This window comes from Eptatretus burgeri, chromosome 2 (assembly GCF_056783735.1).
Source record: "Eptatretus burgeri isolate ZD-2024b chromosome 2, Ebu_testis_v1, whole genome shotgun sequence".
Lineage (NCBI taxonomy): Eukaryota > Metazoa > Chordata > Myxini > Myxiniformes > Myxinidae > Eptatretus > Eptatretus burgeri.
Window position 1 is genome coordinate 38,813,888 of NC_140962.1, and position 21,791 is coordinate 38,835,678.

The following is a 21,791-nucleotide window of genomic DNA, read 5'->3' on the forward strand; positions in this document are numbered from 1 at the left end:
ACTATCAGGTCAGTGGTCTCTCTATTTTCCACCACCTTTCTGGTCTGGCACCTTTTGCTCTTTCTGTGCTTTATCCTCACTCCTCCCCTCCCCCCCCCACCCCCGCTCTCTCCACTGTACTGTTACCTTTGTCCGATTGTGTCCTGATTTATTCATTATACTAGTACTTGCTCCTCCGTGAGCCTCGAATATGTATGCAAAGAAAAAATACTGCACTCCAGCTAGAGGATGGTTGCCAAAACAGAAGGACAGAGTGAGGATAAGGGCTTCGCCAGCATGTAATGACAGATTCCAGTTTGATGATGCTCTGCACAGAGTATGGTCCCAATCTCCTCTCTCTCATGCCATGACACAGGGATACAGCTGTAAAGTGTCTTTCAATGAGATGGGGTACTGTCTGCCTCAGGGTAGAATGATCTGCAAGAAATAATAATATAATAATCATGATAGTCATTTTATTTATATAGCACCTTTAACCAGGAGATATCTCAAGGCACCTTAGAGGAAATAATCAAGTGGGGCAAAAAAGAGAACAAATGAAAAATAAATAAATAAAAGATAGATAAGCAAATTAATAGGAAACAATACAGCAGTAGTTAATTGGCATGATGCACGCACAACAATGAGACTTCCTTAAACGACTGCAACAAACCAGAAACAAGAGATGAGGATGAATAGAGGTCATTGATGTGTATTATAAACAGAGTAGGACCGAAGATTTTGTGTTGGAAGCACTAGCTTTCAATGGAAGAGTGGAGGACATGAAACCATCCAAGCAATACGCTGCATGTGTGCACAAAGGAAGTTGGCCAAACAGTCGAAGAGAGGGCACTCGACACTTTTAGCAAACAGCCTGTTGGGAAAGATTGTGTGTCACACAATGCCAAAAGCTCAGAAGATGCCATTGAGATAACCTCTGATCAATTGTTTTGAGTTTCACGGCATCCATTCATTGCAGAAATAGGAGAAGCATGTTATGTAGGAAGTGGCCAAGATATAAGCTGAATTGGTGCGTTGATATTTGAAGAGTTTGAGAAAGGATGGATGTTGTAGTCAGCAGTAAGAATGAAATACTAGGTGGACTGCGGTATTGACTGATTGCATTATTTTTGAAATGTGATTTTTCTGGTTTAACTGTTAGGAATTACAATTTGCATTTGTTTAAATCTTAAGGTGTGTACATGTTTGTTTGTTAATATGCATGCTAGGCGGAGAGGCTGGGCATGCTGGCAGCAATGCTGCAGGGCCAGGGCAGGGGCAGCATGACATCGTGGGATCATTCTGAGCGACAGGAAATTGCACGTGCCACTGATGGCTTTGTAGCCCAAGACTTTGTGCAGCTTGTGGAACGAGCCGTGCACGCTCAGGCAGTTAAAGCAGCAGATAGGTCTTCAGAAGGTAAGCTTCTGAAGCGTTATTCCTTTCCCGAATGATTATTTTGATTCTTTGAAGTTACGTTTGTTGTGGAATTTTGTTGTTAACTGACTCGATGTAAATCCTGTTACTCAAAAATAAAACTTCAATTAATACACTGTCCACAATGAGAGTACATTTCATCAGAGAACCTTTATTTTAACATGGTACCACGGAGTCCAAACCACTGAGATGGTATACATCCACAATGATATGCACTCAGCTAAGATTACATTTCCTGGCATTTATGCTTTTTGATTACATTTATGTTTTTGAGGGAGTGGAGGGCACTGATAAGCATATTTAGGCAAAAGAACTCCAACTGCAATGCGTGTCCACTAGGTGAAAGAATCATGGCAAAAGTTGCAGTGTTATCAACCAGGTCACTTTGTTCCATCGCAAGACATTCCTTTTATCAACATTTAGGTCAAAAGACTCTGGTAAAGGGAAGCATAGCTGACAGCCAATTCGACTTATAGCATAAAAATTAAATTTATAAAGCATCAGCAACCATTATAATTGAAAGTACATGAATATAATTATTTTTCTTCCACATGTTCATGTGGCCCCATGAAGAATATTGTTACGGTTGTGGAAATTCGCAGAGCACCATAAAGGATATCCCCAAGATCAGTTATATCGCTAAGTCCGTGTTCAGTTAGATTTCCCCACCGTTGTTTAATGGGAATTATTCGTATGTACAGGGCTGTGAATCTTCAGGTAGCCGTTTTTCTTGACTATTGTTATTTTGGACCAACTACCAGCCACAACAACCACAACCAACTTCTCCACAACCGCCGACATCTCCACGAACACCAAAGGGGAACAACAACAACTGCCGCCCCGATTTCTCTGGTAAACAAGATTGACGGTTGGGAAACAACAACTAATCCAGCCGATCTCTCTTGGAATGTTCCCCCCCCCCCGCACGCCGCGAAAGGAGGGGCGGGGCACCGGGGGAATAAAAGGGCACGCAGAGCGCCAAGGGTGGGTCGGCCGGGTGGAAGAGAGTGTCTGTCGGGGTTCGGAGAACCAAGGAGCTGCGTGGAGGTCTGGGCTCGTGTCAGACTCGGGAGCTTGGAGCAGTCAGTCGGGGGAGGTCCGGGCGTCGCGACGGAGACGCGGGCTGGAGGCACAACCCTGCCTGCTGTGTCGCGCAAGCCTGCATGTTTTGTGTGGGAGAGCTCGCCCGCCACGGGGAAGGTGCGTGAAGCGCGAATAGCTGCCGTGGAGACGGCACGTCGCGACTCGCCCCATCAAGGCACCATGAGGGTGCAGGTAACCTGCACGGTATCTTGGGGCTCGTTCGGTCTGCCAAGTCCCGCGCCATAAAGGCCTACGGGCCCAGCCTGACCCCCTTGTCTATGAGGGTGGTCTTTTCTTTGTTTCTTTGTGTGAATGATGTTGCGCCGAGTCCCGACAAGTCGAACTGTTAAGTGCCTGTGAATAATAACAATAGTCGGTTGTAGTGCTTTGTCCTTGCTCGTATTTTGTGCCCGTCCCGCGCATTGCTTATTTGGTTGCATGACTGCATGCGTGTTTCATCAATCGATTGCATTTATTGTTGCTTTCCTGTGTATGTGTGTAGAAATAAATGTGCTTGTTTAAATGTAAACCCTTTCGTCGTGTCCTCTTTCCCCTATTGAAGTGCCATCTTGTATTGCGGAATATTCGTTGGTTTTTAAATAACCGATAAATAGAATCGGGTCCGGCGAGGTCTGGCGATAATACCCGCTCGGTTATCCCAGAACGGAACGTACCGCTTAAACGGTTCGTGTCCAAGCAGGCCTCTGCCGAGGTACGGTTTCTCGGTAGGTTACCCGCGCGAGTACTTAGGTATATCGATATTCGGCGATTGACCCTATTTCGCGCGGGTAGAATACGGACTGGGCCGTGGTGTGCGTTGAAGGCACACCCGTGACTGGTTCTCGGCGTTGTTCCGGGAAGTCGCGACTGAATTGTCCGTTCGGTGGACGTGCGGCTGCTATTAGTGAAAAGCGGTCGTTCGCACGCTGGGCAGGCGGATATTCGTAACACTATTTTGAATTAATGAAATAATGAATATAGTTGACCTTTTTGAATTTTGACAATATAGTTGGAGCTCATACATCACATGGATAACAAGAACTTTACGACAAAATATGTAGCTTCAATTGGGAAACGAGATTTTAACTTGTACTTTTCCATTAGTTGTACTACCTCCTGACAAGGATATAAACCACAAACCAAAACGAGTTAATCGAATCATCACTATGGTTAAGATACTTTCTAATTCCTCACGTGTGTTGTGACAGTAATTGTTTCTACCATTTCATCCACATAGCTTGGTGTGTGTGTGTGTGTGTGTGTGTGTGTGTGTGTGTGTGTGTGTGTGTGTGTGTGTGTGTGTGTGTGTGTGTGTGTGTGTGTGTGTGTGTGTGTGTGTGTGTGTGTGTGTGTGTGTGTAATTATCATTGTAATTAAGAATAATTGCAATCGCGTCAGCCCATCATTGTGCTCACCTGGCTAAAGGCCCAGTCACACCTTAACGTTTTAGCCAGCAATGGCAACGTATTAAAATGTATGTAAAACGCTGGCTTACGTTGAACTTTTGATGTTTTTTTTTTTTTTAAGATTCGGACGTATTCATAATGACTTGGTCTTATGCATAACGTATTAGTAACGGACACAGAATGTTTCGTTGTGTTATAGATAACTTATACCCACGAATGCTGAACCTGTTGTCGGCCTTCACAATCTATGCCCAACGATAGTCTAACTTAGGCATAGCGCGCTGCACGCATTGCCGACGATCACGTGGCGTAGGTTATGAAAAGGCAGCCGCAAAACGATTCAAATCATAACCGCCGCAGAAATGGAAGTGTCAACATCGCAGTCACACCTTGGCGATCTTGCCAGCGTATGCCGACCTCTGAAAAATGCATCTAAAACGCTGGCGCACGTCGAATACGGTATGGGTAAGTTTGGTATTCGTGATTGGAACGCTAAAGTACGCTATCATACGTCGTATTAAATGGAGTACGTCTTGTAATTTTAAACATGTTGAAAATTTTACGACGTACTTGCCGTATGACACATGCTCCGCATGCGATGGGAATAAGTTGTACGCACGATATGCAATCATTGACACACATCGACACACGTTACTTGTAAGGTGCTCATAAGTCGAAACACATCAAGGTAATGGTTAGCGTCAGTGTTCCAGACTCCCGGTTTTTTTTTTTCTTCGGTATGACGGTGTTCATTGTACAGTGCAGTTATGATTTAAATCGTTGAGCGGCAGCCTATTAATAATATTTTATTATAACCGCACTAGAAATCGAAGTGTCAAAATCACCATCATACCGAAGGAAGGAAGAAAAAAAAAACCTAAAAAAAAAAACCAGGAAGTCTGGAACACTGACGCTAACCATTACCTTGATGTGTTTCGACTTATGAGCACCTTACAAGTAGCGTGTGTCGATGTGTGTCACCGATCGCGTTACGTGAGTACAACACATTACTCGTAGGTTAGAAATAAGTTTCGGGTACGCTAAACATTACCTCGACGTGTTTCAACTTATGAGTAACTCACAAGTAACGTGTGTCGACGTGTGTCAATGATCGCGTGACGTGCCTACAACTAATGGCCAGCGTTATGCGGAACGTGTGAGTCATACGCTGGCATAAGTCTTAAAATTTCAAGCATGGAAAATTTGAGGACAACCGAAAAGTACAACGTTTAAAGCCAGCGTACAACGACGTATGGTAGTGTTTTTCAGCGTGCTCTCAATGTTATCAAAACTTACCCATAACGTATTCGACGTGTATCAGCGTTTTAGATAAATTTTCCAAAAATCTGCAGAAGCTGGCAAAAACGTCAAGGTGTGACTGGGCCTTAACAAAAGAAAGAAGTGCGGTTGACAGTTTAGCCATCTCTCTATTTGATACTTTCCCAATGTACTGTTATGGTATTCACCCTCTCCCAATAATGCCATATTTAGATGAATTATGAATTATGAAGAAAAAATTTCTCCAAATGAACTTTTTTTTATTCATAACTGAAGAGATCAAACTAAACACTGTAACAGTTGAAGGAGGTTACATGTCAGGAATACCTGCAAAAAACATGTCAAATCAAAATTCACTGGTTGTAAAAGTATTCAACCCCCTGAGGTCAGTATTTGGTGGAAGCACCTTTTGCAGCAATGACTGCTACGAGTCCTTTTGGGGTCGGTCTCTCCTTGCTTTGCACAGTGAGGTGGTGAAATCTTTGCCCATTCTTCACGTAAAAATTGCTCAAGTTCTGCCATGTTTGATGGGGATCGTCGATGGACTGCGATCTGCAAGTCTCATCATGAAAGTTCAAGTCAGGACTTTGGGCCACTCAGAACATTTATTTTCTTCTTATTCAGCTAATCCAGTGTGGCTTTATCTTTGTGCTTCAGATCATTGTCCTGCTGAAATGTGAATCTCTTACACAAATGTGAAATGTTTCAGATTCATATCTGATTCAAGCAGGTTTTCATCAAGGATGCCCCTGTACTTTGTATCATCCATTGGCCCTTCTCTCTTAACAAACTTTCCAGGCTTTCTTGATGAAAAATAGCCTCATAACGTGATGCTGCCACCACCATGCTTGGCAGTTGGGATGGTATTCTTTGAGTGATGTGCAGTATTAGGCTTGTCAGATGTAACACTTTAGATTTCGACCAAAATGTTCATTTTTGTCTTGTCTGACCACAAATCTTTTCTCCACATGCTGCAGTATCATTAAGATACTTTTTGGCAAACTCCATATGAGTTTTCAGATGCGTTTTTTTTCAGTCATGGCTTCTTTCTTGCCACCTGTCCATGGAGGCCAGCTTTGTGAAGGTAACGGGATATTGTTCCCTTTTTGTGAAGGGAACAGGATAGCCTTGCAGATCTTTCAGTCATTGTTGGATTTACAGTGATATCCCAAACCAGTTTCCTGCTTGCCCAGCAGCTGAGTTTGGATGGGTGATCTGATCTGGGTAGAGTCTGGGTGGTATGATACGTCCTCCACTTCTCAATGATGTGTTTCTCCACACTCAAAGGGATAACGAGTGACTTTGAAATGTTCATACAACCCTCTCCTGAATGGTGCTTCCCCACCACTTTATGTCTAACGTCCTTAGAAAGCTCCTTGATCTTCATGTTTGCCTTGTTTGTTGACCAAGTGAGTTTCACCTTAAAACTCCTTCGATAAGTGGAGGAGCTTAATTTTTCAGTTAAACCACTGATCACATACAGGTGAAACCTATTACACTTATTTTGCCACCTTTCAAACAAATAATTACCATCTGAAGTGATTTCAGGTTAATTAGGAAACGGGTTTGAATACTTATGGAACTGAGAATCACCAGATTTTCTCTGTTAATCTAACTTGTTCACATTTTATCAGCATTTTATAGCTTTATCACTTTGGAGTAGTTTGTGAAGACTATGTATGAAGTTTGATTTGAAAACATGAAATAAGCTCAGGTGGCATCAAAACGTGAAAACTTTGGAGAGCGTTGAATACTTTTGCTGGCAGCTGTATTCTGGCATCTTTATCAGTCTTTAGCATGTGAAAATATTTGCAAATAAGAGGGGACCCTCGACTCCCACTCCAACCCTCTCGATACTAGATCATCGAACAATAGATCTCAGTCGATCCTTGACAAACTGGGCAAACTGGATTTGGCTATACTTGTTATTTGGAACAGTGTTAGAGCGCTTTCACCGTTCAGTCTCTCGCTTCAAAAGACCAGCTTAAATCTGAATGTTACGGTGTCCTTACTGGGATTTATTGATGATTTTGTCAAGTCCCAGTGGATGGAGTCTGAGGACATCGAAGACCGAGGGATTAAACTGTGTGGCCATAACAAGTACAATCCAGCCCAGAGGCGCAATCTGATGCACAATCATTGCTTTGATGATGGAGATGATGAAGATACTATGCTGTCACCCAAGAAGAAATTCAAGACTGAGGTATTCCTTGTCATCATTGATCGGTTAATCAGTGCCTTGAAACATACAAGGAAATAAACAATAAGTTTGGATTCCTGTCCAAGCTAGCCTTTCTCTCAACTCGTGAGATCAAGCAGGCCACATAAAATCTCCCCTGTCCCCCCTCCTCCTTATGATCTGTAACCCATGAATGAAAGTGCATTTATCCAGTTTTCTACCTTGCTGGCATCTTCAACAGACCTTCAAACCTCACACAAACAAACTAAGTTAGCATAACTGAGAATGTATCAATTACTTCAGACGCACGCCATCACCCAAACATTTCCCAACATTGAACTGGCTCTTCGGATATATTTCGATGATGGTGTCAGATCACAGTGGTGAGGGTGAGCGGTCCTTCTTGAAACTAAAACTCATCAAACATAAGATCAGGAACCGAATGGGACAAGATCGGCTTAATAGTTTTTCAGGCATGAGCATCGAGAGTGAAATACTAAAAGAACGTGTCTTCTCAAAAATCATCGACGAGTTTAGCTGAAAAAAAAAAATCGGAAAAGACCGATGTAATGTTGTACCTGTAGTGGTTTCTGTGGAGAAACTGCCTAACTGTCCTTAAAGGCTGGTCAATGTAGAGTATTCTCTGCAAAGTCAAGTCCATTCTGAGCCACGCAAAGTTCATCATGGTGTACAGTACAAGGCTTTCATCCAAGGTCTTGGAGTATAGTTCTCCACTCTGTGCTGGTGGAGCTGCTTTCCATCTTGATCGCTTGGAGGCAGTCGAGTCCAAGGCTTTTCATATTATTGGAATCTCTTAGCAGGAGGCGACATCACATGGTGTGTTTCTTACCCAACGCAGGCAGGATGATGGACTCAGCTTTATTTTGCTTCATTTCTCCAGAAACCCCCACCTGGTTTTCCTCCCCAATAATAAGCTGCATATTCACTTATATTCCTTCATCCATCTATTCTCACCTCTGTGAAACCAACTGTGTGTGTGTGTGTGTGTGTGTGTGTGTGTGTGTGTGTGTGTGTGTGTGTGTGTGTGTGTGTGTGTGTGTGTGTGTGTGTGTGTGTGTGTGTGTGTGTGTGTGTGTGTGTGTTACTGCTCTTCCTTCAAGTCTTTCAACACACGCCTGATATCCTCTCTCTCTCATTGATGCCTTCCACCCTTTAATTTTTTTTTTTAATTTCGACTTCTCCTTCCATTCCTTTACTCGATTGCAGTGTCTGTGCATATTTGTCTTCCTTTGCCCCCTTTTTAATCTGTAAACTTGTTTCTATTAACTATGTTTGTTCCCCCATGAGTTGAGACTTCTTTATTTCAAGGAAATGTGGATTTCTGCTCCTTTGCCTTTAAATCAACCAATATTTTATCTCAAAATTTTCTCCATCAATACCATGAATAGATGAACTGTGGCTTTTTGTACATTAATTCATCTATCTATCTATCTATCTATCTATCTATCTATCTCTCTATCTATCTATCTATCTATCTATCTATCTATGTCTACTTACCTAATTTGAAATTTAAAAACTTTTATATTCCACTTTCTTTTTTCTCAGTCCCGCTACCATGTCTTGTTGTTTGCTTAAAGTTCTGACTTTGTTTGATCAGATATTCTTTGTGTAAGTCACTTATTCACGGTTCAGTTCTTTTGCAGATTTCTCACTGAAAGCCAAAGACCTGCTGAAGGCTCTACGTTCTTTTACTCCATCCTACTTGCACGATACACATCTTATCAAGCCGCGAAGTCTTGGTTGGGATTACGTTGGAGGTCTGGGACTTGTAAAAGATGCTCTCTCAAACATTATTTTACTTCCTGCAAAGGTACAATTTGAACATTTCATGTTGTAACCACTTCTGGTCTATCAGCTAACTGCTATTGTCACATACCAGTCTTTATGGATCAGTGTTTATGGAGATGGATATAATATAAATTTTTCTTAAGTAACTTACATTCTATTGCAATTTTCTGTCAGTTGTGAGAATTCTTACTTTTATTTTGATGTTAGCTGATAAAATGAGAAAACGGGAGAATTATATTTTTTATCGTTTGAGCTGTTTCACTATTTTATCTTTCTTTTCATTCGAATCTTTGAACCATTATGAGGAAACTTTGTTTTGAAGATAGGGAATGCCGTACACATTTTAATTATTTGAATTGGTTCTTGGTTGAATGAAGAACCAAGGATTCCCTTTGGAGCACAGATTAGTTGCCGACGTAACACAAGCCACGTACCTGGAGTCACATGCCAATATAGGGAAGCACTAATTCTCAAAATCTCTTCACACCACTGATTGTTAAATTAATCAATGTGTGACATCATCAGTGCTGCGGTAATGGCATGCAATTGCACATGTGTAGCACCTATATGATGAGGAGCACGTTCAAAGTGTGGTTTATCTTGCCAAAATTCTATCAAAGTTTCCAGTTCTGAGCGCACGGCTCCCAGTTCGACAGCCGGCTGGGGTCTTGCTTTATGGACCTCCTGGAACCGGGAAGACCCTATTGGCCCAGGCGACTGCAACAGAGAGTGGCTTGCATTGCATCATTATCAAGGTGAGCTGCTCCAACTCTGCTGAAAGATGTTTTTTTGTTCACTCTGAAGATTTGTGTATATAATTGATGATACTTTACTTGTCATGTTTTGAGGTGGAGCTATTTATAATAATATCGTGATGGTCGTTGCCTCTGGATAACTCCAAAGGACGGCGAGTCTTCAAGAGACCATGATCACCGCCCGTAACATGAACCTTGAGCCGGCTACCAAGTCCAAAGTCATGTTACCGTCACCAGTGAGGTTAACGCTTAGATTGGGGAGTCGAGCCAGCAGTTACGTAACCAATCTTAATTAATTGGCCAAGCAGAACCAAGGATGCACACTGCTTGCTCCGATCTATAATCCAATTTGTCTGGTCAATTAACCCCAAGTTGCCTTACTTCCCCATCAGAATGGACAGGAGGAGTCAGGACACAGATTCTTTCTAAGATATATTCAAGTAAAGCACATATTTACAAGGAGGAAATTTACAAGCACATTTACAAGGCACAAATACATTCCCTTTGTCCCCTAGACATCATTCGCACCATCAGATGCTTTAGTCGGTCACTTGTCACCTCTACAAACTATAGAGTTCATAGAACATGATGTATAATTATTTTAAGTATAATTCTTCAATTATAATGAAATAATGATTTTTAAGATCGTTTTTAAAAATCCATGTTTAGTGCAACTGAAGCAGTCTTCTATACATTGCTTTTCTACCCTTGTTAGCTCCCACCACAATCCCTCCTCCTTCCAAATTTCCAGTTTTCTCTGTTGATAGTTTCCTTCAATGTCCATCTTGTCCACCCCAAGCATCCTTCTGAATCCATCTTGTCCACTCCATACATCCTCTCCTGCCCCCCATTCCTCCCTACATCCATTGTTTGTCCAAGTCTACTTCTATCTTAGCCTTCAACTCTGCTGTTGGTGTTTCCCCCTCTCTCAACTGTTCCTTTTGGCCTGTTGTGTCCTGATCCATTCAGTGTATTAGTACTAGCTATTCCATGAGCCTCGACTTTGTATACGAAAAAAAAAAAATCTTTATACAATGTGATAAGATGTCGTTGAGTCGCAGTTTATGAGACGGAGGCCTTATTAATTAATTATCATCAAATGCACCGTCAATCGGCATCTCCTTCACCCTGACCTTCTCACATGCCATGCCCTCTCATGCTGTGAGTCGATATATAGCATTGATCTTGGAAGTGTTATGAAGGCGATTTGTGTAATGCAGTGTTCAAGTATATAATTCAATTTAAATAAAGGTTTAAAGAGGTTTAAAGGCGTATAAATAAATTAATTCAGGGTTTTACCCCCGTTTTACCCGGTGTCTATAACATCACCCTATCGAACAAGTTACATTAATTCTCCATGCCTGTTGTTTGTGTCCATTATAACGTACTTAAAAACAGTAATTTTTTTATTTGGAATGATTTTCTATTTTGTTTGATGCCAGACAGGTAGACAGACTAAAAAAGAAAATTATCTCATTATTCTATTTGCATGTCCATTTGGGATGAATTCAGAGCCAAAGTACGGTAAAATGGCAAACTTGTCTTCGTATTCATGTTCTGAATCGTGTTCAAAATATAAAATTGAATTAAAATAAATTGTTCCTCGGTCATAAACTGATCGGACGGACGGACGTGAAGCAATGACTTAACCCCTTTTTTTCGCTTCGCGTGCGTGGGGTGATAAACATGATGATAAAATTATGCTCAGAAATTGTTCTTGAGACATAATGAATCAGTCATTGTATCTGTATGCTCTTTATCATACAGGTACAATGACTGGTTAATCATTGTGTGTACTGTACAATAAAACCTGTATATTAAAAGGTTAAGAACGAATGTTTTACTGCGTAGAGGTAAAGTGACTTCCAGGCCACCCTGTACAATTACAATGTCGTTGCATAAATCTTTATAGGAACTTTTGGAAGAGCGCTACGCTTTTGTTTTTTCTTGTGATATTGCTAATTTTGGTAGTTCTGAAAGTGTCAGACTGCACTGACACTGAAAAAGTGATGAAATTATTGCGTTATAGTTACATTTTTAGCTCGCCTGTTTGAAGAACAGAGAGCCATAGCCATACCCCCGGTGTGAGCGTCAGCGTGAAAATGTTAAAGTTTTTGGTGCAAGTTTTTTTTTCCTTTCTAATGTTTTTATACACCACACTATTTTTATACACCCGATATATATATATATATATATATATATATATATATATATATATATATATATATATATATATATATATATATATATATATATTGGGGCGTATTATGTGATACCGGTCGTCCGTCTGTCCGTCCGTCCGTCCGTCCGTCCATCCGTTCCTGTCCGCACTCCAACTCCCAAAGTTTTCAACTTTCACGTTTCATATTTGGTACATAGGTACAGACTGTGGAGATGGTGTGTCGCGACATATGTTTGTCATCTAAAGTAGTTGTCATGGCAAACAGGATGCTGTTTTCCATCCGTTCTGTCCGCACTCTAACTCCCAAACTTTTCAACTTTCACGTTTCATATTTGGTACATAGGTACAGACTGTGGAGACGGTGTGTCGCGACATAGTTAGTATCCCGGTTGCCATGGCAACCACTTTAGATGACGAATGTATGTCGCGACACACCGTCTCCACAGTCTGTACCTATGTACCAAATATGAAAGGTGAAAGTTCAAAACTTTGGGAGTTAGAGTGCGGACAGGAACGGATGGAAAACAGCATCCTGGTTGCCATGGCAACCACTTTAAATGATGGTTTTCCATCCGTTCCTGTCCACATTCTAACTCCCAAAGTTTTCAACTTTCACGTTTCATATTTGGTACAAAGGTACAGACTGTGGAGACGGTGTGGCGTGACATACGTTCGTCATCTAAAGTGGTTGCCATGGCAACCAGGATGCTGTTTTCCATCCGTTCCTGTCCGCACTCTAACTCCATAAGTTTTCAACTTTCACGTTTCATATCTGGTACATAGGTACAGACTGTGGAGGTGTTGTGTCGCGACATACGTTCGTCATCTAAAGTGGTTGCCATGGCAACCAGGATGCTGTTTTTCATGTAGTCGCACAATTCTGTATATACCTTCTTGTTCAGGCATATATTGTGCTCACTTGCGCTCTTGTTACTAATTACAATATACAAATACATATATTGCTCTAAAATTATTTGGATCAGACTTCACTGCAATGCTTTATAAAAAATATTAATTATTAGACGAGTCTTTTAAAAACGATAAATGTATAAACAGGCGAGCATTGGGTGGCTTTGACACCAACTCTGGTATCATACCTATTTCTTTTTCAAAGGGACCAGAGCTTCTGAAAAAATACATTGGTGCAAGTGAGCAAGCTGTGCGGGATGTGTTTTCAAGGTGAGTGTGATAACTGATGACTGATATCTGTGTTGGAGCTTTTTTTCAGGATGAGCATGCTGTTTGTCATGGAAAGATGTTTCACACTGATCTGGCCTTTCCTAGAGCACAGGCTGCACGTCCGTGTCTGTTGCTGTTTGATGAGTTTGATGCCCTGGCACCTCGGCGGGGCCATGACAACACTGGCGTGACCGATCGTGTTGTCAATCAGCTTCTTACTCAGCTTGATGGGGTTGAGGCCCTGGAAGGTAAACCCATCACTGTGAGATGGAGCAATAATTTGGTAATCCTTACATTATCGACGCATTTCTGAAAATCCACCTTTCGAGAACTCGAGAAATGCAACCAAGAAACTTTCTTGACAATTTGGCAATTATCCCAATAATCTTTAACTTGGCAAACTTTTTCACATGAGAATAAAAAGGTTGGAGTTGTCCGCCATGAAGAATCACAAGGTGCTGATATTTCGGGCTTTACCATTCATCGGAGCAGGTCCGACCAAAGGTATATCCCAAAAAATCAGCACCTGGGGATCTCTTGTGGTCGATAACTCTAACCTTTTAATTATTATTTCTTATTATCTTGTCCCACCAACATAGACCGCTAGTTTTGTGCTGGAATTAGCAACCCCATTTTGACAACTTTTTAAGACCTGTCTGGCTGTCCTGGGTCATTGAGCTAAGTTGGTACTTGTATTTTCAAGTGTGACAATGTCATGACTTCTTATCGATACAATAGTGTGTACATTTATTAACTTGACTCGATCGGTGGCTTAACCATTTTTATTTATTTTATTTTTAAATGATAAACACATGCATGTTTACATCTCGGTGTGTGTTTGCAAACAGGTGTATTTGTACTGGCAGCCACAAGTCGACCGGACCTGATTGATCCTGCATTGCTTCGTCCTGGTCGTTTTGACCAGGCCTTATACTGCCCTATCCCTAATAAAGTGAGCACAACCATTGTTTGATCAACCTGAATTTCTAATTATATTTGATGCTATTGTGAATGAATTTTCAATGCAAGCACAATATTTTATCCTTTTTTTATTTGTTTCAAAATTCCATCCATTTTTTTGTCTAATAAATAATGTTTTGTCAGTTGCATGAATGACATTATATGCTGTTCTCTTGAGTAATTGTCTCCCCTCCTTCAGTCAGGGAGATTTATTGTTTTCCTGTGTTTCTTTCTTTCTTTCCAAAAGTTACAATCACACACCATTACTTCATTTCTGAGTCAGTCCTCCTCATATTTGGGAGCTTGGTCCAGTAGACCCAGGGACCTTTAAAACATCGATTTAGGCCCCCATTCCAACTTTAAGCGGTCAAAGGTGAAATACAAAGATCATACATTTTGCTTCTCCATTTGTTTGTATTTGAGTCAATAGAAACTAAATTTGGCCCAAAGGTGCTCTCAAACAGCTCCTATAGGCACACGTATAAAGGTTTCATACGAGTTACTTCCTTTTGATTTTACAGGGGTAAAAGTGGATTGGGGAGGGTCGGGGGGAGACCTATTATATGTGCTTGTAAATTTCTACAATTCTCGTTATTCATTTCATTGGATTGGTGATAAAGTATTTATTTTGCTTGTAAAAAGTGTTCAGTTCTATTAATATTTATCAAAAGGAATTGATGAAACAAAAAACCTTTTGTCCGACAATGTCGTTTTTTTTCTCTTTGTGTCCCTGCCAGGTAGAGAGGCTGGAGATCCTGCGCATACTGATTCGGTCACTGACACTGTCGAAGGACGTGAAGCTTGAGGATCTGGCAGAGCGAACTGATGGGTTCACAGGAGCAGATCTCAAGGCCTTGCTCTACAATGCTCAACTCATTGCCTGGCAGAGATTACACAGCAGTTGGAGAAGCAACGAAAGCAAGGTTCATTTTGTGGAGATGCTTTTCTTATGGGTCAGGATAGCTGAATGAGAGCAATTTCGTAGGTTTTAATTTACCTGTGTTTAAAAATAATTATAAACAAATGTTTTTTTTATTGCTTATTACACCCTGCTTGTCTTGGTCTGCATGTACGTGTGAATGAATGTGACATGGTGATGTGTTTTGTAAAGCATACGATATTGGTATCATTAATCTGGATAACTTTTACGTTGGCCATGCACTGGAGCTGTTTGTCTTTGTGATGCCGGGCAATTCATGTCCATGCAACTGGGATGTCACCTATGAATCACTGAAAACTTCTTTTGCCAAATAATTTCCCTGTGATCAGCGATAAATGGTGGATGGGGAATGCTCTTCTTTTTGAGCGAATCGTCGATGTAACAAATGTCAGACAGTTTGTTGGAATATTAAATATGCAGCAAAATGTTTGAAATTTTGCCTGTAAAATTTTTGGGGTTCATGCTTCTATCATCAAAGTACATCATGAAAATGTTTTAGTTCTTCTTGAATAACCACCTGGGATTCTAATGGATGAAACACTCCAATGTGTGGGCCGGCTTTAGATTTGGGTTGACCACGTTAACCTGCATGAGTTCCAATCCCACAAGCTACCTTAGGCTGTGGCCAGCTCAGCTGAACGTTTAAAATAATTTAATTCACCATAGTGCATTTGTTTTCATTTTATACTTGATTATTTATATTATCAGTATGACTAATTTTATAAATGACAAAATTATTAGTTTTTATTAGCCATCAGTTCCAATACCTCCTTGTTTTTGTGACGCAGGACTGTGTTGATGAACGACCTGTGATGAACTTGCCGCACCAGCCTGCCACTCAGTTTTTGCACATGCCCTCTCTACAAGCTGGGTTTTCTTCACCGTCTGCTGATAGGATGCAGGAGCTGAACATGGAATTGTGCAGACTCGGAGTTGATGCTTCGCTTGACTTGGTAGACCAAGATGTGTGACTTTCGAAAACATAATTTTATTTGGTTGTATTCTTGAAATTTATCTTGCCATGAAATCCTGTATGTGTAATTAGTTTACAATTGCAGAAAGTAAAGATTAAGGATCTCGAAGGTACCCAGAAAGTTAGGTTTTCATACCTCCGCAGCCGAAGGCCACAGAGGCATTATGTTTTCAGGTTGTCCTTCAGGCTACATGTCCGTGTGGCCATCCGTTTCCGTTTTTTTGTTACCATGATAACTTGTGAACCACTGAAGACATTTCAACCAAACTTGGCACAAGTATGCACTGTAACATAAAGATGAACTGATATTATTTTGGGTTCAAAAGATCTGAGGTACGTGTCTCAGAGGGTAATTGTGTGTCACAATTAATTGCTCAATGAGGTAAATATGCCTATACCTCCTGTACAGATGAGACCATACGTTAAGTGAAAAAAATGAATGTTTTTTTTTTTATTCATCGATATGTGTGTCGATAATTAGAAATAAAAATACTTTTAAATTGGAAAATAAAATGCTTTGACTTTCGTGAATCTCAGTCTGAGAATGTTTTGAGAGTCCCTCGTAAACAGGGACAGGGCCGTCTTGGTTCATTCTGTAACATTTGCTCAGATGGAAACAGCTCTCAGTTTCTTCCCACATCAACTGAAGGTTTAAATACTTTAAATCCGAGTCTTTGTCCTTAATTTACTTATTAAACATGTATATTTGACTTGAAATGTTGTACGTTGTAAAAATGTATTTGTTCCACACACAGATAGTGGAGGAATTTTGTAATACCTTTCAGGCGAACATGATGCTCCTTGTGTTTCAATCTGGCGGTTTGAATCCTTGTGGTTTCTGCCCTTCTTTGCTTGACCATGTTTGACTTGGACCTTTGATCTTGCTGCAGAATGTTGAAGATGTGAATGGGGAAGATCTCCACCTGGATATCTCACAAGAACACCTGCTTGATGCTCTTTGTAACACGCAGCCCTCCATCACCGACAATGGTGTAAGAAGCTGGACTACCGTGTAAGTATTTCAAATGGTTGATAAACGTAGAGGGTTAACAGTTAAAAAACTAATCATGTAATTATTACAATACAGAGATGAAATGGGAAAATGGATGTATTGAACAAGAAAGGCAGAAAACTGCACAAATTAAACTAACAGCATTGGAAAGTGTAACAGGTGAATGGATTGGAGAGTTAACTGACAAAATGCATTCAAAATTTAATACAGCATGGCCAAACAAAACCAAAAAAATACTTACTAGGCATGATCATGAGGAAATGGGGAATATATGGTATGCAGTTGTGTGTGTGTGTGTGTGTGTGTGTGTGTGTGTGTGTGTGTGTGTGTGTGTGTGTGTGTGTGTGTGTGTGTGTGTGTGTGTGTGTGTGTGTGTGTGTGTGTGTGTGTGTGTGTGTGTTATTGGTTGTTATCTCCATATGCGGGTTTCAGAAGGTGGAACGGAGCCCTCACAGGTCTCAAAGTTCCACCTTCGTGTGTGCGCGTGCGTGCAAGTTGCTGTTGTTGGCTGCTACCTCCACACATGGATGGGTTTCAGGATATGGAACGGAGACCTTCCAGGTCTCAAGGTATCCTCGTGTGTGTGTGTGTGTGTGTGTGTGTGTGTGTGTGTGTGTGTGTGTGTGTGTGTGTGTGTGTGTGTGTGTGTGTGTGTGTGTGTGTGTGTGTGTGTGTGTTAGTTGTTCATTCGGGTTTCAGAAGGTGGAACGGAGTCCACCCAGGACTCAAAGTATCCACCTTCGTGTCTGAAAGATTGTGATTCATTGGCTGAGTTGTGAAGTTTTCTTGTTCTCAGAGTTTTGTTACGAGGGCTCTTTTTATGATCGTCATTGAGCGCTGGACAGCCTCCAGCTGCAGTGTGTTTGCGGTAATATTCCCCAGGGATGGTTTGTAGGATCTTTGTGAGGTTCTTCTGTATCATTCCTGTGGCTCCAATTATCACTCGTACCATTTCAGCACTCTTCAGTTCCCAAGATATTTTCACTTCATTCTTGACATCTTGATATTTGGCCATTTTCTTGATTTCTGCGTTATTTAGATCAAAATCATTGGGTACTGAAACCTCAATTAACAATTCCTCCTTTTTCTTTTTTGTATCTGAGTACTACGTCTGGTCTCAGTGCTTTGTTTTCTATGTTCACGCTCATTGGAAGTATCAGGTCGTACGTGATCATTGTGTCCTTGTTTACAATGACTGATTTTGATTCATGTTTCCATGAGTTTTGTGGTACTGGCACATTGAAATTTCTGCAGATGTGCCAGTAGATTACTCTACATACCTTGTTGTGCCTTTGTGTGTACAGCTGTTCTGACATGAGTTTTTTACATTCCGATAGGAGGTGACCCAAACTTTGTTTCTTTCTGTTTCTACCTTGCATAATCTACACTTGTCCGATTGACTCGGTCCCGCCATCTTCTAAAAGGCGTTGGGATAGTGCCCTTGGTCTTGGGCATTTATAATGATTCGTTCTCCGTCCAAATTGAGCTGACCTCTTCTTCGCTATTAAAATTCGTGTGTGTGTGTGTGTGTGTGTGTGTGTGTGTGCGTGCGTGCGTGCGTGCGTGCGTGCGTGCGTGCGTGCGTGCGTGCGTGCGTGCGTGCGTGCGCGCGCGCATGCATGTGCATGGGCATACATGTATATGTAAGGGGGGGGCGTTCAAGAGGTTTCTTTATTTTTAAAAGTTTCAAAGCCAAAAAGACGAGTTATATTCCAATGGAATCATAAAACACCTATCAAAGGATGAGATAATGTGTGACTGGCTGTAAATGACCACAAAAAGATTAATAGCTGTGTACTTGCTCAGAACCATTCCTTAATTGTTGGGGAAAAGTATTTTGGGCGAGTCTTCATTTATTTTTTTTTTTTTTAATATACAAGGGTCATTGTTCATGGAGAGCTATTGTATTAGTGTGTACACATTAGATATATTGTAGATGCACATGTCTTTAAAGTTGTACAGACTACTTGGAAGCTCACTAAGATGAATTTAACCTTGTTCATACATCACCGGTAAATGTGTTGGCCTGTCTGTGTTCCCATTTGGGATGGCTTGTTACATCAGGACTGTTCTGTTCTCTGTGATGTGTGCATCATACGTATGATACTTGCTCAGCTCGCCGAAAGTGACCTTATTTCATCTTTTTTAGATGAATTTTATGAAGAATTGAAAATTTGACGGTGACCATCCTCATGTGAAAATTATTTTGCAGAGCAAATTTGGGGCAAATGCACATGTGCAGTCCAAGCTTCACCCCTGTCAAGTATTGTAAAACTATAGATGTTATGAGGGGTGGTCTCTTGTCTTTTTTATATCCTCCACCCTTCCCCTCCTCCCCCTCCCCTTCCCCTTAGAATCCCATCACTCCTCTTGTCCCTTTCTATTTCCACCCTCTCCTCTCTCACCTCCCACTTCACTCCTACCATTTCTTCTTCCCACCAGCACTGTTATCTTGTTTCAATTGAGTTCCAAGGGTCCGGATAGCCTCCCCTTAAAAAGTTATGAACGTACCTTGTCTCTTGTTTGGACTGGATATTTAGACACAACGGACTGAATGGCCTCCCGTTAATGAGTTTCTTTATGTATATTGTAAATCTCCTCTGGGTGGCAGTTTGGAACACCCCTTGGAACGAGCTCGTTAAGATGCAAGCTCAGAAGGTCATTTGGTTGAAGCAGAAGCCCCTACTCTTCACTTCTCGGACGGTTTCGTTTAGAGCCTTATGGCACGACAGAAGAAAATGAGTAACATGGATTTGATTGCACACAAATAATTATTGGCATACTGTACATGAACTGAAACTATATGATACAAGATATATATATATATATATATATATATATATATATATATATATATATATATATATATATATATATATATATATATATATATATATATATATATACACACACACACACACACACACACACACACACACACACACACACACACACACACACACACACACACACACACACACACACACACACACACACACACACACACACACACACACACACACACACACACATCAGACAATAATTACAAATTATATAATTCTGTTGGCTATCATGGGAGCTAAATGACATTGTGGAGAAATATAATCAAATTCGGTTGAAATAATTAATTAATATTAGACCAGGTAGACCTGATATTAGAATATTGTGAAAGACATGGACGGTGAGAGCCGGTAATCATGACTTGGTAATGACGCACAGCATCATGTTTCCAATTGTAGATGTCCATTAAATAAATCACCAAGCCTGCTGTGTCCACAGGAGGTACTCCCACCAGGAGGCACTCCCAACAGTCACACATTTATGTTCTACAAAGTTATTGATGTACCTTGACTGTTGGGTAAACACATACGGATGGAAATTTAACCATATTTGTGGATCTGTATGGTATGTTCTCTGTGGATCTATTTTGATCTCATTAAGGGGGAAAGGAAGAAACATCAGAAACACACCTGCAGCTTTTCAGTCTTGGGTCCAACTGTATAGTCGACCATAATTTAAATTTATGCAATTTGTGGATAGTAATTCTAACAGGATTGTTGTGTTTCTCTTTTCTTATTTCTTATTTCATATTTTTTTCAGGTGTGAAAATTTTAGACACACCAAAGGCATGGGAAAAGCGTGGACACCAAAACAAGATCAAAAAGTCACACTGGCCTGATGGTTCCTAAATACATGGTTTATTTGAACATTCTGGCAAAAGGCAAGGCAAGTTGCATTCTGGCATCCAGCATTCTGTAATTACAGGCAATACAAGTGATAATTTAAAATATAGTTTTCAATGCAATGTATATTTTCCTTACAATAAAGATTTGTGAATCATGTGTTGTGGGAGCACCATCATTTCATGCATGCGTATTCTTCAAATGTAATCTTGATGTTTCCAATTTCTGAGGCAGTGCTGCAAGGACATGAAATAATTTTTCCCACCTGCTTGAGGATTTCGTAGAAAAATAAAATTAACTATGACAATACGAATTCAATACCCGCTAATTTGAAGGGAGTCCTATTCAGAACATTCTTGCCAATTCTGTTGAACTTTAGGTACGTTATTTTTTGTTGTTGTTGTCATTAATATTATGTAGTTAAGATTAGTACTGGGATTAACTAATATGTGATAATGTTAACTTTTTTATTTATCTTTGGAGTTTTGTTTTACCAATCAGATTCAGTGCTTTTATTGATTTATTTACTAATTTTCACTAAACTATTATTTGATTATGCCTGGTGTTGGCTTAATGGTTTGGGTGTTGGGCTTGGGAGGCTAGGATCCTGAGTTCAAATCCCACTCAGCTGTTGAATTAATACCCGGTGGGTTGACTCTGCCTGTCATCCTTCCGAGGTTGGCAAAATGAGTGCGAACACAAATCGGAACACAAACCTGCAGTTGAGGAGGACTTTGGCTCTGACATTGTTTTGGCAAAAGGTATGGAATTCATCCAGATTGTGCATCCACAAAGGAGTGAGATAATTTTTAGCTCACGTGGAACCTAGTTCCGGGGAGTTTATGGGATGGTGTTGCCTGGTGTTGGCTTAATGGTTAGGGTGGCGGCAGGCTTTGGATTCAAGGGTTCTGAGTTCAAATCCCGCTCAGCTGTTGA

The 21,791-nt window shown here is 40.8% G+C and overlaps 1 protein-coding gene across 1 annotated transcript in view; it reads left to right on the forward strand.

The window, feature by feature from the left end:
• Window positions 1-21,014, forward strand: part of LOC147031845 (peroxisomal ATPase PEX1-like) — a 105,733-nt gene extending 84,719 nt beyond the window's left edge. The window contains 10 exon segments of the mRNA XM_085853438.1: window positions 1,209-1,398; window positions 9,027-9,193; window positions 9,792-9,926; window positions 13,223-13,287; window positions 13,393-13,535; window positions 14,136-14,239; window positions 14,985-15,170; window positions 15,976-16,140; window positions 17,051-17,172; window positions 20,773-21,014. Coding sequence (XP_085709564.1) covers window positions 1,209-1,398; window positions 9,027-9,193; window positions 9,792-9,926; window positions 13,223-13,287; window positions 13,393-13,535; window positions 14,136-14,239; window positions 14,985-15,170; window positions 15,976-16,140; window positions 17,051-17,172; window positions 20,773-20,851 — 1,356 coding nt within the window. The 3' untranslated portion in view covers window positions 20,852-21,014.
• The last annotated feature ends 777 nt before the right edge of the window (window positions 21,015-21,791 follow it).